Consider the following 16420-nt stretch of genomic DNA (forward strand, 5'->3'; position numbering starts at 1 on the left):
AGCGGCGTCGTACGCAAAAGACTTTGTCGGACGCGTCAACGGTCGTCTGTCCACAATTCACATGGACACCGATGCCGACTTGAAGCCCTCTTCGAAAAACGACGTCGTATCTCTGTCCTCCTTGGGCCAGGTCCTTTCGGGCACGCCCGTGCTTCGAATCTGTCAAGCCAAGCACAGACATTCCGGCATCCAAGCCCAAAGGTTTCAGTGCGCTCCAGGCCCCAGGCTCGAGCTCCCCGCAAGATCGGTTCGACTTTCCGCTCCAGTGATATCATCCCATTCCCTCACCTCCGACCATGATACTCACTTTCCCCTTCCAGCCTTGACAAACAGGATGGTGCGGGTGGGGTTCCAGCCGTTTCTCTGCGGTCCTGCTTGGCCTCTTGGTCACGCCTTGGCTTTCGGATGGCAGGACCGTAGCAGGCCGGCCCGTGATAAGTGAACTGAAAACAGGACTTGTCACTTGTTTTGGTTTTATTCATTCGTGTTTTTGTCAGCGATGACGAGGGATGCTGCGTCTGCTATAAACCTTGTCAGTTGAGCACTAAAGTTGCGGTGTCGCGGAGCAAAACGACTTGTGATGGAATACTAGATAACCTTCTCCAAGGCGTACCTTCCGGACGAGCTCTATTGCCTCGCCTTATTCTTTCCTTTTTCATCCACGTCCTTTTTCCGTATTCGCAGTGGATTGCCCTTGCCTGGAATGTAAATCATGCGCTCGTGCTTTCCGTTTACAGCACAACGGCGTACATCACACTAGCCTTCAGGGGCGGAGCCAATCAGGAAGTAGCGCTGTTCTCCTTGAGTTCGGTGCCTGCTTTGAACTTCTTCCGCTTTTGGAGCACAGGCAAACGAAGACCTGCCTCAACGACACAAACCACGCCGAGACGCCGACTATCACTCGCCTCCCCTACCGGAGATTGCAGCCGCACGTCCATTCCCCGAGAATGCTATAATGTCCAAGAGATCGCGTGCGCTCTACGAGGCCGACCTCCAAGCACAGCAGTCGCCCTACGTCGCCTTTGGCAGCGCACTCCCGCCGATCGACCCCAGCGTGCGCGACGATGGCTCGTACGTGCCCGTGTGGAAGCAGGAGGTGAGAGACGCGCAAGGCCGCCGGCGCTTGCACGGGGCGTTTACCGGCGGCTGGAGCGCCGGGTACTACAACACCGTCGGCTCCAAAGAAGGATGGACGCCTTCGTCGTTTGTGTCATCGCGGACGAATCGCCACAAGGACAGCCCGCATGCCGCCCAAGGATTTCGGCCGGAGGACTACATGGACGAGGAGGACCTGGCCGATGCCGAGGAGGCACGCACGATCCACACGTCGGGTGGGTTTGCCGGCCTGGGCCTGACGGCGGACGACACGTCACGGCCCGGGCCAGGCAGCGGTGATCTTCTCGCCGGCCTGTTTGGCGGCGCGAGGGGCGAGACCATGGGCACGAAGCTGCTCAAGAAGATGGGCTGGAAAGAGGGGCAGGGCATTGGGCCCAAGGTCCGCCGCAGCGCACGGCTCGATGTCGGTGGCAGCCGGGCCGACGGCAAACCCACGAAATCGGGGACGTACCTCTTTGCGCCCGAAAATGTCGCCATGATCCGGCTCGTCAAGAAGACGGACCACAAGGGTCTGGGGTTTCAGGGAGAAGGCCGGCTGGGGTCGGCTGCATCGCGAGGGGACGCCAACAGCGACGACGATGACAGAAGCGACGACGATGCCGACAGGGACGACAACGGCATCACACGCGGCTTGTTTAGCCGATCCAAGCTCCTTGGCGGCAAAGCAAAGGACAAGTCGTCAAGGTCGGGCGGCATTGGTCTAGGCGTGCTCAATGATACGGGGTCGGACGATGAAGACCCTTATGACATGGGCCCGCGAATCTCCTTCAACCGGGCGATTGGCGGCGACAAAAAGAAAAAGAAGTCCAAACACGCCAGCAGCTTGCGCGACGACATCGAAGCAGGCGACCGCAGCACAGTTGTCAAGCCCAAAGTGGTCTTTTCGCGGTCATCGGGTCTAGGGAGGGGATCGTCTCGGGTGTGCCACGACGGCCGCCCGCCATTGCAAGGCTTCGTGCTGGGAAAAAGAGCAGACGCATTGACCGCAGATGTCAGCGCCTCCTCCAAGTATCCGCCACCGGTGATTCCCCCAGGATGGAAGTCATCCAAGCAGCCCCGCGGCGAAGCGGCGACGGCAAGCGCCGGTACGCGGTTCCAGGCCGACGGGGCCTACCGTTCGACGGCAGACGCTGCCAAGTCATCTACACTCAACCCCAAAGCGCGTGCGGCGGTGCTGGGCGAAGCCCAGCTACCTGGCAAGTCTGTATTTGACTTTTTGTCGCCCGAGGCGCGCGACCGCATTGCCGCCGCCACCGGCCGCCAGGACCTGCCCGAGGCACGCAGCGAGATCCCGGCCGAGTACGCTCTGAGCGAGCAGGAGAAGCGCGACCAGCTTCTCCAGGCCGTGCCATCGCTCGACAAGGCGACTGCCGTGGCCGCCATTACACGCGGCGCCCGTGGCGGCGGGCCCTACCAGGACAACGAAGCCAAGCGGTCCCGGTATCGGGCGTACCTCGAGTTCCAGGCCGGCATCGCCCCAGCACTGCCGCCCAAGCCGGCGGGCATGAAGGACGACGACTGGCTGCGCGAGGCGCACGAGTTTTTCAATTGTGCACGCATTTTCAAGCCCATGTCGGGGCTCATGGCCTCGCGGTTTACGACATCGACATCGGCGTCGTCGTCGGCCATGAGCACGGCCGTGGCGGCTGCCGACGGCGACAAGGCGGCCAACCTCGTCACGCGCCCAGCGCCCAAGGTGCAAGACCCGGCCGAAGAAGCAGCCAAGATGGGTATGTACGGGCCGATGACACGGACGGTCGGCGAGTTTTTCCCGACGCGGCTGCTGTGCAAGCGAATGGGCGTCAAGCCGCCGGACATTGTGCATCCGGATGTCGACGCAAACGTGGGCTCAGGCTACGGTCACGGCCAGTCCAGCTCGTCGCCGTGGACCAAGACCTCGTACAGCAGCAGCAGTTCCAGCGCGGCTGCGCCGCCGCCGACGACAACACTGAGCAACCAATCGTCCGAACCTGCTGCACCACAGTCGGCACCAGCAGCCGATGCAGCCGCAGCAGTGCCTATCCAGCCTGGTCACAACGAAGCTCTTGAAGGGAAGCGAGCTGGGGAAGATGTCTTTCGAGCTGTGTTTGGCGACAGCGACGACGATGACGATTAGGAGCTCGGCCAAAGTCATGTATATATTGGCTAAACCCGCCATTTGTAACATTCAAATAAACCAAACGATACCATGCCTGCTTTACCTGGCACACACCGCCGCTCGCATGAACAGATGCTTGTGGAGAGAGGAGATGTCTGCACAGTGATGAATTAAGCTGTTCTTTGCACCGCTCTGGTGCGGCCTCTGATTGGCCAGACGGCTACGAACGCCTGCCATGCGGGCGGCTAAAGGCTGATGCTGTCCCCATTTCTGCCCAGTGAATGGAACTACAAGGGACCGTTGTCAACAGATGGGCGCTTAAATTACAGCGTTCTGAGCAACAGGCCGCGTGCATGGGCCGTGAATGGTCGAGAGATCTGTGCTTTGTTGTCCGTCTTTCGGAAAGCTGAAATATGTTCGTTCAACTCGTAACAGTCCCCCATAGTCTCAACTTGTCTTGGGCGGTATACTGTTCGTGGACGTAGTAATCATAGCCGTGTCTCAGCGCCCAGCCCCAGCGCGTGTTGGCCCTGAGGTGTGCCCCTGTGCCCCATCACAGCGCGTGCTGGAGTGGGTCTCTGCGCATCTGGTTCAGGAAAGGGCGGCCCAGGGCCAGAGCCCAAGCCCCAGCCCGAGCGCAATCTCTCTGTATTTCCGCGTCTCTTGCATTTCCCATCGTTTCTTCACAGTCGAACCGTCTCACATCTCACCAGCACAACTCTGCAACATCCTTTCCAAACGCCGCCGGTTCTGCTTTTCTTCCGCGTTGTTCGCAACCCCTATTGTTATATCGTCGAATCTGTCTCCAACCGCCGCTGCCGCCTTCTTCACCAGATGACCGCCTAAATCGCCTCTTCGATCCTCCGCCTCGTCTCCCTCTCGCGTGGGATCCTCGACTTTGAGCCTGTCCTCTGTGCCTCCTCTTCTTCGCTTTCTCTCGTCTCCATACGGCGATCTCGCTCGTCACATCTCATCACTCGCTTGCTCGCTCGCCTAGCGAATCTCTCTCATTACACCATCGACCGCCTCGCTCTCTGCCGTCCAATCGCTCGTATTGTCGCCCCCTATTTTCCAGAGGTCCCGTCCAACTTTATCAACTTGTCAATTTAGCATTCCGCACTGCCAAGACGATATATAGCACCTGCAATCTGCGCCACTGCATATCGAAAGCACCAGCCAACAGGTCATCTATCCCCGCGTACGAACAGCAGGCCACTGCCTCAGCCAATCCATCACCGTGTCCGACTCTCAGAAGCCTCCCACAGCCACAACCGGGCCGCCGCCGTCCTCCGCCGTCAACGTGAGTCGCCGCGCACCGTCGACCACTGCCACCGGCGAGCCCGCAACCGATCGCGCAGCCACGGCCACGACGACCAACGCACGCGTCGAACCAGAGGAGTTGGTGGACGTCGACGCGGACATTGCGGCCGCAGCTACATTGCCTTTGCCGTTGCTTCCGCCTCGGTACCCGTCACCGCCCGTGGGTCACCTCGGCGCCGCACCGTCTTCGTCTTCTTCGTCGACCCAGCCGCCCTCGTTCAGCTCCCTCTACCCGCCGCTACCACCTGGCCTCGCCTTTCAGGAGGAAACCAAGCGTGTCCTCCCATCCGACCCGAAGCGGGAAGGTGAATCCTCGCGTGGCACCAGCAGCAGCAGCAACAACAACAGCAACAACAGCAACAACAACAAGAGCGCGGACTCTGAACCGCCGCCGGCCTACTCCGAAGAACCCATCCCCCTCCCCTACTTCACATATCTAATGGCGGCCGCCGGAGGTGCGTCGAGCATCATCACGCAGGTGCAGCAAGGCGGGCCACCCATCAACAACCTGAGCAGTAAGTGCCTGCCCTCGTTCAGCTCGAGAGATCGTCCAGACAACTAACACCATATCAGGCGATGTCGGCCTCGACGAGACGATTGCGATGGACCTGCGGGGCACGCGCTTCGTCCTGTCCAGGGACGAGCTGCTGACCCTGCCTGAGTTCGTCCTGCTGTCGCTGTTCCCCAACGGCCTGTTCCCCGAGGGCCACATGGGCGGTTTTAACGAAAATGACGCCATCCAGGTTGATGTACGTATGATGCTGGGCTTTCCCATATTCAAATGGGTTTGTTTTTCTCACCGCTAACCCCCACAGTATGACCCTGCATCGCTGCAATACATGCTCGACTTCTTCCGCGGCGTCGCCCAATCCATCCCGGCCGACGCATCGCCCAGTCCGGAGGGCGACGTCGGCGGCATCGACCCCATGGGCAACAGCAAGGACGACGCGTCCAAGCGCGCCGGTATCATCGTCTTGCGCGAGGACCTCGATTTTTACGCCATCCCGCCCCGTTCCGGCTTGCAGCAGGCCGAGATGATGGACGTCAAGCGCGCGGCCGCCCGCGCCCTGCTCGCGCAGAACGGCATCTTCTCTGGCCTCAAACGCAGCGACGAGCCGGGCACCACCGAAGCCCATCTGATCGAGATGCTGACGGCCGGCGGCTTCGACCACGACGACGCCTGGGGCCACCGGGCCGGCGAGCCCAACAAGGCCGTCATCTGCAGCCTGGCGCTGGCGCGGCTGCGGTCCGACATCCGCGGCAACGAAATGAGCAGCAACGCCGTCGGCATGGCCCAGAAGCTGCTGCTGTTCTGGCGCAAGCCGGCGCGGCGGTGCTGGTGGGAGGGCGTGCAGCTCGACAACGTCGAGGGCGTCGAGGGTCCGCTCAAGGTCTGGATCCGGCGGGTCTGGACCCTGGAGATGAGCGTCATCGGCCTTCGCTGATCGTTTCAATCTCGACGTTCAACGACAAAATAAGAAAGTAAAAAAAAAAAACCGAAGAACGAAGAACGACTCAACAGTATAAAAATATCCTCCTTGGGAATGGCACAGAGGAGGAGGGCCGACCATGGGCTTATTTGGTACCCATGTTGACATTTGTTATGGTTCTTCCATTTGCACTTTTCTCTGCTTTGTTTTTTATTTTCTATTGTTCATTTCGTAATACCCCCCACTTCACCCTTTCCTGTCCCTTGGAGGATCTTCTCGAGTCTCTTTCTTGTTCTTGTCTGCTCCGTCCGTTCGGATTGTCCAGACGACGAACATTTGCAAACCTGGGCGTCATACTAGTGCCAACCTAGGAGAAAAAGGCGAGGAAGATGTGCTTTTCTTTCATTATGGGCATCGAGCTATTCTCGGTGTACCTCGTTATCGATTACCTTCACTCTTCCCTTAACATTTCCTTTGTCATGACTCGTCTTTGCGATTCTTTTTTTGCAGTTTCTTTTCAGATTTGCTTTTACTTTCATCACCTTGTGCGCATTGTTTCTCTTGGCCTGTTGTTTATTTGATTTTGGAATATAGTATAACAGTGCGTTCGATACGGCAAGCATGATATTAAAATACAACTTGGATCAATTTTCTTCTTTTTTTTCATGTTCACGCTCGTGTTTGCACGATTCTTGAAATATGGCCTCAATTTTGGCTGCGTAGATATTTAAATATGAAAAATGTTAATATAAAATAGGTCTGTTTTTTCAAGATTTTTGTCATGGATTTGTTATTTTAATTTATTTAAAAAAAAAATGTTAATATATACGACATACAACAACGAATAGAATGGACACATTTTGCTATTTCTCGGCAAAATCAACCTACCTTATGCCGACGGTTTTGACGAGTTATACAAGTTTACATCACACAGGACAATAGTCGTGTTTCCAAGTCTCGCCGTTGTCTTCATTTATATTCATCAAATCCCAGTCAATAGAGCAAAAATACTCCGTACAGGCCATAAAATAATAGACGACCAGATAAAACAGGCTGACATTTCCTCTCCCTAGTGTAAAGACCTACGCGCCCATGGTTTTGACCGACTCCCACTCGCCCTTGAGGTTCTCTTTCCACATGGTAATCTTGTTATTGGCCGTGCTGACGGCCAGCACGTTCCCGCTCAAGCTCCAGTTGACGCGCCACACGGCCGAGTCAAACTCGAGCACCTTGCTCGACCAGCCGCCGCCGCCGCTGCTGCCGTTGGCGCCCGGCGCCTGTGCGTCGGCCGTCCAGATGCGCACGGTCTTGTCCTGGCTGGCGCTCGCAATGTAGCTCTTTTGCAGGACGGTGGGGCTCCAGGCGACGTCGCGCACCCAGTCCGTGTGGCCCGTGAGCGGCTCGCCCTCGGCGACGTAGGCGGCGGTGGCCGGGTCCCAGGCCCAGATGCGCAGGACGTTGTCGCTGCCGCCGGTGACGAAGCGGCGGTTGCCGGCGGCGCTGGGCGAGGGGTTGCTGGAAATGAGGCTGCCGGCGGAGGTGGCGGGGGCCCAGGAGACGCCGTTGACGCCGAGGCCGTGGGCGGGGAAGGTGGTGTGCTCGAAGCTGTTGTCCTTGAACTCGAGGACACTGACGGCGCCGTCGGACGAGGCGCAGGCCAGCAGGCAGCCGGCCTCGTGCGGTGACCAGGCGACGAGGTTGACGGAGGCCTTGTGGAGGGCAAAGTCAAAGAGGCGCTGCCAGGTGCCGGCCTGCTCGCGCCAGATAAAGACCTTGCCGTCGTAGCTGGCCGACGCCAGGATGCTGCCGTACTTGGGATGGGCCCAGGACACGGACCAGACGGCGGCCTCGTGGCCCTTGAGAGTCTCTACTAATCGCTGGGTCTCGCCCTCGATCTCAAAGATTTTGATTTTGCGGTCGGACGAGCAGGTGGCCATGCGCCGGCCGTAGTAGTCGAGGGCGACGTCGTGGATCATGCCATCGTGGTTGGCGTTGGAGGCGGCTCGTGTAGCCTGGCACACAGCAGGGGTTAGCAAAACGGGAGGCCCAAGGTTTGCATGAGCTCAAGTGTCTTGAGGCAGCGTGTGGCGGTCAGTGCCGGAGTCGTGGAGGAGCTCGAGGAGGGAACAGAGGTCCGTACCATTGTGTCTCCGATGTGCGTCTAGGAAAGGCAGGAGAAAGGAGAATGGGAAAATAGAACAAGAAAGAAAGAAACAAAAGAGGTTGTCCTCGAGATTCGTCTATTGTTGTGACCGAGCTGGTGTCGAGAACAGGGAGGTGGGGTGCAGAAGGTCGGCCACGGCAGACGGGAAGCTTGCTGCAAGGGTATCTAGCAGAGGCTGGACGCGGAAATAGAATCTGGAAAGCTGGAAAAGGTCGACGTGGAGCTCGTCGTGGTAGTCGTGATCGTTGTTCGCTTGCGCGTTTCGTTTTGCTCTCGTCTTCGCTGTCAGATAGGGTCGCCTTCGCTCCTGCCTTGTCATTGACGTTGAATGCTGCCCCTTCCGCCAATCTGTCCAATGGGCCGCCTCGCTCCCCTATTGGAAGGAGCGTCCAGGCACTGGGGGAAGGACAAATACTAATTCCGGGTCCGCCAAAAGGCAAGCTTTGGTCCCCACTTTTCCACCTCTAAATGGGAAGTAACAATGGTGAACAGAGTGCTCCACTATTTCGACAATGGTTGACAAAGTGCCTTGTTGTACAGTTCGTAGTAATTATGGGTGGCGGAGAGAATAGCGCCTTCGGGCCTCGCTGTCACAAGCTTGTGAATGCAGCGGAATGCGCTATTGAGGTGCAAGGTTGCGCCAAAGAGCCAATAGAAAAGGCCAGCCCCAGCTTTATAAGCCAAATGTTCCCCATGGAGGCGGTATTGAAGGCGTTGCCGGCGGCCCTTTCATTGCCTCGTCTTTTTCCCGAGGTGAGCCGCTTTCCAACAACACCTCAAACATTCAACGACGTTTTGCGTGGAAAAGAAAGACAACAAGAGCACGACAAACACCGAAAGAAGGCAAAGCGCGCCCTTGTTTAATTGACGACGCTCTTTCCTATTCAGAAGAGACAAACGGCCCGCGCCCCGCCCCCGCCGAGTGCTCCTTCCACGGCGTGCACGAGGCTGCGTCCTCTCTGTGCCTCCCTCCACGACATCGTTGCCCTCGGAGAATGGCCCTGGCTGCGTCGTTTGTGTTCCAGAATAGAGAGCCAAGCCTGTTATAGACTGTGGCATTCCGGACCTCTCGCACTATTATCATTGCTGGCCAGCATTTGCGAGCGTCAATAGCAAGCGGCCCTCGTCCTATATAGTCGAGCACTGCTTTCTCGATCGCCGTATTATTCCTCGACACGAGACTCCCAACGATACGAGCACAAGGAATTCCAGTCGCTTGGCTACCCCGCCGTTCTTCGTCTTCTCCACCTGTACAGCACCGTTCTTGAGTGTTGAGATTGCGTTCTCGAGACAAGTCACCAGCCTCAGCTCACTCACGGCCACACGCTGTTTATAGGGCGTCGTCGACTTTCACGGCAACTCATTTACCTCGTCATTCAAATACACGCTTGCTTCGTCATCTCATACCGGCAACAATGGCGGACAATCTCTGCGGCCCGTCGACGGCTCTCAAGAGCTTCAGCGAGCATGTCAACCGCGACCGCTCGGTGCATCAAGACCGCGCTGCGCCTGGCCGTGCTGGACCTTCGGTATGTTTTCCGTTTTTGTTTTCCGTTTTCGTTTTATGTTTTCCGTCTGCGTCTTGTGGTGTTGCCGCGTTTGCTTTGCCTATTTTGGTAGCCTGCTCACTGCCCCCCTCGTGACCACACAGCTAACGCACTGCGGCAGAACTTCCGCTCCGCCCCAAATGGCACGCACAGCAACGAGGCAGAGGCTCGGGCGTTTGCCGCTGGCGGTGCTGCCTTCCAGGCCGAGCCGATGATGGTGCCTGACATGAACGGCCATGTGCACCCAGCAGCGTTTCAGCAGATGGGCCAAATGGGACCGCACGCGCACCATCCACAAGCACGTTTTGCTGGCCCAGGCGGCGTGGCTCCCGGGCACGCCAACGGCGCTAGCAACTCGAACAACTGGGCCACCGAGTTTGCGTTGTCTGGCACGGCAACTCACGTTGCTGCTCCTGCTGGTCCTTCGCCCGCGGCAGCTGCTGCTGCTCGTGCGCCCTATGCTCCCCAGCAACCGCTGCAGGCCGTCAACCGTCTGCAGCACTTTTCTTCGGGCATGATGGCCCAGAGCCCCGCGTTTCTTTCTTCCATGAACCAACCTTCTTTTGCAGGCACCCAGCAATTCTCACAATTCAATTATTCTTCACCCTCTTCTTCGTACGCTCCTCAACCTGCTGCTCTCACCACCAGCACCAGCACCACCACCACCATGCCTCACATTGCCCCTCCTTCGCTGCTTGATAGCAACGCTCCCAGCGGCGTCGCTGGCCTCACCGAGGCCGAGCTTGAGGCCCGTTTTGCAGAGGCGGAGTCCAACTTCGACTTTCAGAACGAAATGGACGCGTGGATGCAACAGCATGGCCCCACGGCGGAAGAGCGCGGCGAGACGTCGGCGGCGCAGACGGAAGACGTCGACGCCATCCTCGAATCCCTCGCGGATGAGCTCGACGCCCAGCGCCTGGCCGAATCAACGGAGGCTGCTGCCGCTCTTGATGCAGCCACTGCGGATGCTGCTGCGGCGGACGAGACCGCCGCGGCGGAACAGGCCGAGCAGGACCTGGCGCGTGACCAGGACGACCTGGCCCGCACGGCAGGCCAGATTGTGCACACGCTGGACGCTCACCCCAGCACCAAGTTCCAAGAGTCGTCCTTTATGCGGCTCATGAAGCGGATTCAGACGCGCGAGGTCACCGTCCAGGGCGACAATCTGGTCGACGAGGCCACGGGCCAGCCCATCGAGCAGCCGGTCCGCACGGAGATGGCTCCCATGACCACGACCACGGCCACGACCACGACCACCGCGGCACAGGAGTCGGAGACGACCAACGGCGCCACGGCCTAGATGGCCCGCGCGCCCAAGACTGCTCTCCCACTCTCCGGCGCGACTGACGCGCGGGACACGCCTGAATCGGTTGACTCGCCCCATTCGCTGACTCTCACCGCCACTGCCGCCGCAGCTGCCTCTGCTGCCAGCCACATGGCCATTACCGATGCCTTGGTCCAGGCCTACTTGGCCATGGTGGTGAACGACGAGCGGACTGGCGGACGTTCTTGGCCTACACGGGCCATTCCGGCCCAGAGCCAGACCCAGGCTCATCACCAGCCGCAGCCGCAGCCGCAGGAACAACAGGAGTTGCAGCAGGTCAAGGAGGTCGCGGAGCCCGGTGTCGAAACATCGACTGCTGCCAGCACCAGCACCAGAACCAACACCAGAACCAGCGACCGCACTGGCTTCGTCAAGCGCAACGGCGCTGCCCGCAAATTTACCGCCAACCTCTGAGCTGGCCGTACCCGCCCTCTGTCCTCTCTTCCCCTTGAATCCCATTTTCTCTTGCTTGGGTGACCTGATTGCTTTGTCCCGTTGTCCTGCGTTTCTTCGTTGGCCGACATTGAAATGCTTTTTGATATCTTTGTTGAGCCAACGCTGCTAACGAGGAAAGAGGATGGTGTTTCTCTCCACCTTGTGTCGCAACGTTACGTTCTTTTTTTCCCCTTTCTTTTGTCTCCCTTGTCAACACTCGCCTTCGCTTCGGTCTTGACGCTCTTACCTCTTACTCCGTCAACAGCCGATGCACTTACCTGGTGCCATCTGAAGAGAGATGAGTGTCTTCGCCGGTGTGGAAAAGGCTTTTCCTGTTTAATTTATAGTTGCTCTTTCTGTTAGCCGCATAGTTGTTGCATAGTTCCACCGTTGCATAGTGCTGCATAGCTGGCTGCTGCGTCGCATCTTTTGCATTCTGCATACTGTTCTCGAGGCATCGTTTGTTGTCTGTTGTGTTTTTGCGTTGCATTGTCGCGCATGCTGTAAGGAAGATACCCAAGAGAAGAGGGAGAAGACAGGAGGAGACGGAAGTGAGGAAGACCGAGAGGTAAAAAGGGACAAGAGTATGGGTAAAGAAGTGGTCGAGGAGAGTCTTTTACATATTTGTTGCAACTTTCAATCCAAGGCTTATGCTTTCCATTCTACCTATGTTTGTCCACAACTCGTAATGTGTAGCTGGGATCCCATTCAAATGTCAATGTCCGAGGCCAAGATGGAGGTATCGAGAGTTTGATGTCTTTTGCTTTGGTTTCTTGGTAGCGAGACACGTCCATGCAGGTACCCGTTCCAAGTGTTGCCCATGTACTTGTTCGGTACGTACTGCATACTATTGACACGTCTCGTTACATCTATGATACATCTACTACGTCTAGAGGGAAGAAAGTGCAGCATTCAGAGTTTGGCCGGAGGGCTAGATCCCAATTACGCCTATTCACTACAATGGGCGGCGAGGAAGCCAAGGACGGAGTCAGATATAGGCCTTCAGCCAGAGGACAGCTGCTGCACCACCTGGCAGCCCGCTTGTAGCGTCTACCAGCGCTGTCAGTTTGCTATTTTCGCAGTCCACAGCGGGCTAAACACAGGGCAACGACGAGCGAGGGCTCCTAGAGGGGAAGAGAGGTGCTGTTGCTGGGCCACAGTGAAGGAAAGGTGGGGTGAATGATGAGGAGCAAATAAGACCTACCAGAACAACAATAGAAAAGCTGGTACATACCCTGTGGCCTATTACTTTCTTTGCCTTGGTCTATAGAGGCCATCATAGATGCTTGCCGGAGACGAGCGCCAGCTTTGCAACGTGGAATCTGGTGGCATATCGGTGAGCAACTACTGGCACACAAATTTAGCTACGACTAGACACGTCGGGAGGCCTGTGCTCTACATTTATGCGCGTCATAATGTTGATTTTGGAAAGAAAGTATACATGGTTGTCTGCAGAAAGTAAAACAGGGTCGACCCGAGACTCTGGTGAGCACACAAACGCCCGTCATGGCAGCGCTCGTACGTGTTCATTATTTTACAGGGGCCGAAACGAAGTCGCGTCCTCTACGGGAGACGCCAGATGTGAAAAGGAATGTGAAATGGAGCATAGGCGATGCCATGCTAAAGATCTCGGTTCACGACAAGGGAGACCAGTTAAGATCTCCGCTTGCGTACCGTCAAGTACTCGCCGGCGATACCGTTCAGTCGTCGTCGTCGTCGCCGAAACCGGGGAAGATGGGAGGTCCGACAGGTGTCGGGAACGGGTGCGGGGTGACCGTGCCCTTACCCTTGCCCTTGCTATCGATGGAGAAAATAGCATGTTAGAAAATATTCTCGGCCATGAAACTCAGCAAAATGGTCAAGGAAACAAAACAAAAAACAACATACCCCTCGCCCTCAGTGACGGTCACAGTCACAGTCGGCTCGGGAGGCGGCGGCGGCGTGGCCTTGGATGTGGTCGTGGGCTTCACCGTCACCGTCACAGTGTGGGTTGGCTTCTTGTGCGGAGCTGTGACGACCGGGGGAATCGGGTGCGTGGCGGTCTCGTGGGGTGGGCTCGTGGCTGTTATGTTAGCCCATTGCCGCTACCATTTTGTCTTATACGTTGCACAGTCCAATATCATATGGCGCAAGAACTTACAAGTGGGCGCCGGCTTGCCCTTGTCCTTTCCGGTGGGGGTAGGCTCTGGATTCACGGGAGCGGGCTCCGACTTGCTAGGAGCCGGAGCAGGCTGAGACTTGCTAGGAGCCGGAGCCGGCTCTGACTTGCTAGGGGCCGGAGCGGGTTGAGACTTGCTCGGAGCGGGAGCAGGCTGGGACTTGCTAGGGCCGGAGCAGGCTGGGACTTGCTAGGAGCCGGAGCGGGTTGAGACTTGCTCGGAGCAGGGGCCGGCTCAGACTTGCTCGGAGCGGGCGCTGGCTGAGACTTGCCAGGGGCCGGCGCAGGCTCCGACTTGCTCGGAGCGGGAGCAGGCTGAGACTTGGCTATAAAAATGCATTAGATGGAATAAAACCCACAGTCGTTTGTACGTCGATAAGCAACTTACGAGGAGCAGGAAGGGGAGTGGGAGTGTGGCCAACCGGCTTAGCGGTGGTCGTCTTGACGGGAGGGACGGCACCGGTGGGCGCGCCCTTACCCTTGCCCGAGCCCTTACCCTTGCCAGGCGTGGGGACCGGCGCAGGCTCATCACCATCGTCGTCGCCATCATCATCGTCACCCCAGCCTCCACCCCAGCCCCACTGGCGGCGGCGGGGGCGCTCATGGTGCTGCTTGTGGTGCTTCTTGCGGTGCTTCTCGATCTCGTCGTCGTTGCGGAGGGCCAGCTATGAGAGGCCAATTATTAGATTTCTGTCCTAGTTTCCAGGGCAGACTATGGACTCTTGGCTTCTATGACTTACAGGGGAAACGGGTGTACCAGCAACGGGGACGGCCAGAATGGCAATGGCACCCTGTCACAATCGGGTCAGTCTTGGAAGTGAACAATATGTTGACGACGGTACGGTATGCATACAGCAGCGCGTCTGGCAGCCTCACCGGGCATCTGGAGACCAGACACCGTCGAGGTGGCCAGCAAGCCAGTGATGGCCAACTGTGCGAACGAAGGAAGCTGCATATTTGCAAACTTTGGCTATATGTCGATTCGTCTGGCAAGATGGTCGTACGTAGATGCCGTAAAGACGCCGCTTGTTCGAGAAAAGCTGAAAGTCAGAGATAAAGTAATGACAAGGAGGCGGCTGATGATTGTTTTATATACCCCGTAAAGCGCAGTCACAACACGCCTGGGTCAGGTCCGGCACGGTTTATTCTGTGTTTGTATCTCCTGTGGTTATTCCGTCAAAAGAGACTCTCTTGGCATGGAGGAGAGAGGAGAGGGACGGGTGACGTGCCATATACGGGCCGTTCTAAAATTCAAAGAAAGTTGTAAATACCCATCTCGGTACCTACCTGGAAAAAACGTGGAATATCGCCGTATCCCCGGCTGCTCTCGCTATATGTCGCTCGGCATGGCAAATATTTCTTCCTAGAGGATAATGTAGTCGAAAGTCTAAATCGGCACAATATGGATAAACTCGAAGTTTACATCGTCGAAAGGCAATCACGCCTTCAGGTTTGGTTGCTTGCAAAGTGTGGGATAGGAAGGTCAAGGCGTAGAAAGTTATGGCGAGGTATATTGCGATCAGGATATGTAGTGAACCTGTCAGGATGAAGTTAGTAGTAAAGTGAAGTGTGATACCAGAAGGTAATGCCCAGCGTACTGCAAAACAACATTGGTATACACATATATGATAAATTGCCACAGTTCTTGAACTATGAGGGCCGTGCTTCCATATCTACACCGTCTTGGCAAGATCAGGACGACGAATGTCGACATTGTCGGAACCGAGAGGTGACATTCACAACGGCAAACTCGTCACCTTTGAACAACCAGAAGTAGTATGCAGTCGGAAGAGAAGCGACGTGTTCCCCTCATTTTCTTACACAGTTGACTCAAAACTTCTCCCCTTGAGCCCTCCACATGAAAGCATAAGACGTGTGCTGCTGGACGACGGACGTGTTTTTGGCTGAGCGTTGAGAGACGATTGTTTCTCATAGAAACCGAAGTCGAAACGGCGGCATCAGGTGTATTGGACTGGCGTGTACTGGCATTATCAACACTCCGTCTTGGTTGGGCCGAAGTCGATGAGCCACGTGAATACGAAGCATCCTCGTCGTCCATAGATTTTGGTCTCGCCGGATAAGTGCGGAGAGAGCAAAACCTTCTTTTCAAATGGCGGGAAGGTCAATTTTGCCGAGAGCTGGCTCTCTGCAGACGAACAAATTAGAAACTGCAAGAGCTGAGGTCGCAAGGGAAAATGTCTGCGAAGGCAGAGTAGCAGCATATCAGGTGATAATGGCATGGGAGGGCAAAAGCAAAGACGCAGAGGCTGACCTGAAGCTGGGATCGGGGGACAAAAGCAAGCTGTTCGCCCGTCCCGCAACATCCTCGGATATTGACGCGGCAATTCCAGGGGCACTATGGGCGCTCGAGGTGTCTGCCATTACCGGGTCTTGGCAGATCTAAATAGCCATATGGGTGTAAAGTGTGTGCAAAAAGGCGAAGAATGGCGAAAGATGGCGAGAAGGTATTGCACAGTCACGATACGTTGTTCGAATTGATGATTGGAGGTGTTGTCATTTTCGGTAGTAAAGAGAAGGCCGAGACGACAAAAAGAAGAATGAAGACGCGAAGTAGACACGACGATAGGTCGGATACAGTAGGAAAGCACGAAGGGCTGTTTACACTGTCGTGCTACTTCGCTACTTCCCAAAGTGGATTCTACACTGAAAGTCGCTCCTGCCCTATGTTTTTTTTTTTTGAAACAGCTTGCATCGCGCCTTCCCTTTGAGAAAGCACCGACCAGGGCCCTGAGAGACGAAAAAAGCAGAGTTATCTCGAACCTCCTTTTCTCGAGCCATAACATTGAGCAGATATGCAGGTCTCCTTG

At 56.6% G+C, this 16420-nt stretch overlaps 5 protein-coding genes across 5 annotated transcripts; 3 read left to right on the forward strand and 2 right to left on the reverse strand.

Moving 5' to 3' along the window:
- Positions 1 to 955: 955 nt before the first annotated feature.
- On the forward strand, positions 956 to 5979 carry SPBR_01200 (G patch domain-containing protein 1; the record flags this gene model as incomplete). The annotated part of the gene is made up of 4 exons (XM_040759511.1): positions 956 to 3199; positions 4467 to 5049; positions 5108 to 5283; positions 5350 to 5979. The coding sequence occupies 4 exons, from the start codon at positions 956 to 958 to the stop codon at positions 5977 to 5979; spliced, it is 3633 nt and encodes a 1210-aa protein (XP_040619247.1).
- Positions 5980 to 7046: 1067 nt separating this feature from the next.
- Positions 7047 to 7940, reverse strand: SPBR_01949 (protein transport protein SEC13; the record flags this gene model as incomplete). The annotated part of the gene is made up of 1 exon (XM_040760258.1): positions 7047 to 7940. One exon carries the CDS (start codon positions 7938 to 7940, stop codon positions 7047 to 7049), a length of 894 nt encoding a protein of 297 aa, XP_040619248.1.
- Positions 7941 to 9543: 1603 nt separating this feature from the next.
- Positions 9544 to 10975, forward strand: SPBR_01686 (uncharacterized protein; the record flags this gene model as incomplete). The annotated part of the gene is made up of 2 exons (XM_040759996.1): positions 9544 to 9657; positions 9797 to 10975. 2 exons carry the CDS (start codon positions 9544 to 9546, stop codon positions 10973 to 10975), a joined length of 1293 nt encoding a protein of 430 aa, XP_040619249.1.
- On the forward strand, positions 10976 to 11413 carry SPBR_02106 (uncharacterized protein; the record flags this gene model as incomplete). The annotated part of the gene is made up of 1 exon (XM_040760415.1): positions 10976 to 11413. The coding sequence occupies one exon, from the start codon at positions 10976 to 10978 to the stop codon at positions 11411 to 11413; it is 438 nt and encodes a 145-aa protein (XP_040619250.1).
- A 1721-nt stretch (positions 11414 to 13134) lies between these two features.
- Positions 13135 to 14547, reverse strand: SPBR_01695 (uncharacterized protein; the record flags this gene model as incomplete). The annotated part of the gene is made up of 7 exons (XM_040760005.1): positions 13135 to 13231; positions 13322 to 13496; positions 13575 to 13619; positions 13700 to 13918; positions 13981 to 14257; positions 14333 to 14383; positions 14446 to 14547. 7 exons carry the CDS (start codon positions 14545 to 14547, stop codon positions 13135 to 13137), a joined length of 966 nt encoding a protein of 321 aa, XP_040619251.1.
- Between the last annotated feature and the right edge of the window lie 1873 nt (positions 14548 to 16420).

This window comes from Sporothrix brasiliensis (assembly GCF_000820605.1).
Source record: "Sporothrix brasiliensis 5110 chromosome Unknown Cont18, whole genome shotgun sequence".
Classification (NCBI taxonomy): domain Eukaryota; kingdom Fungi; phylum Ascomycota; class Sordariomycetes; order Ophiostomatales; family Ophiostomataceae; genus Sporothrix; species Sporothrix brasiliensis.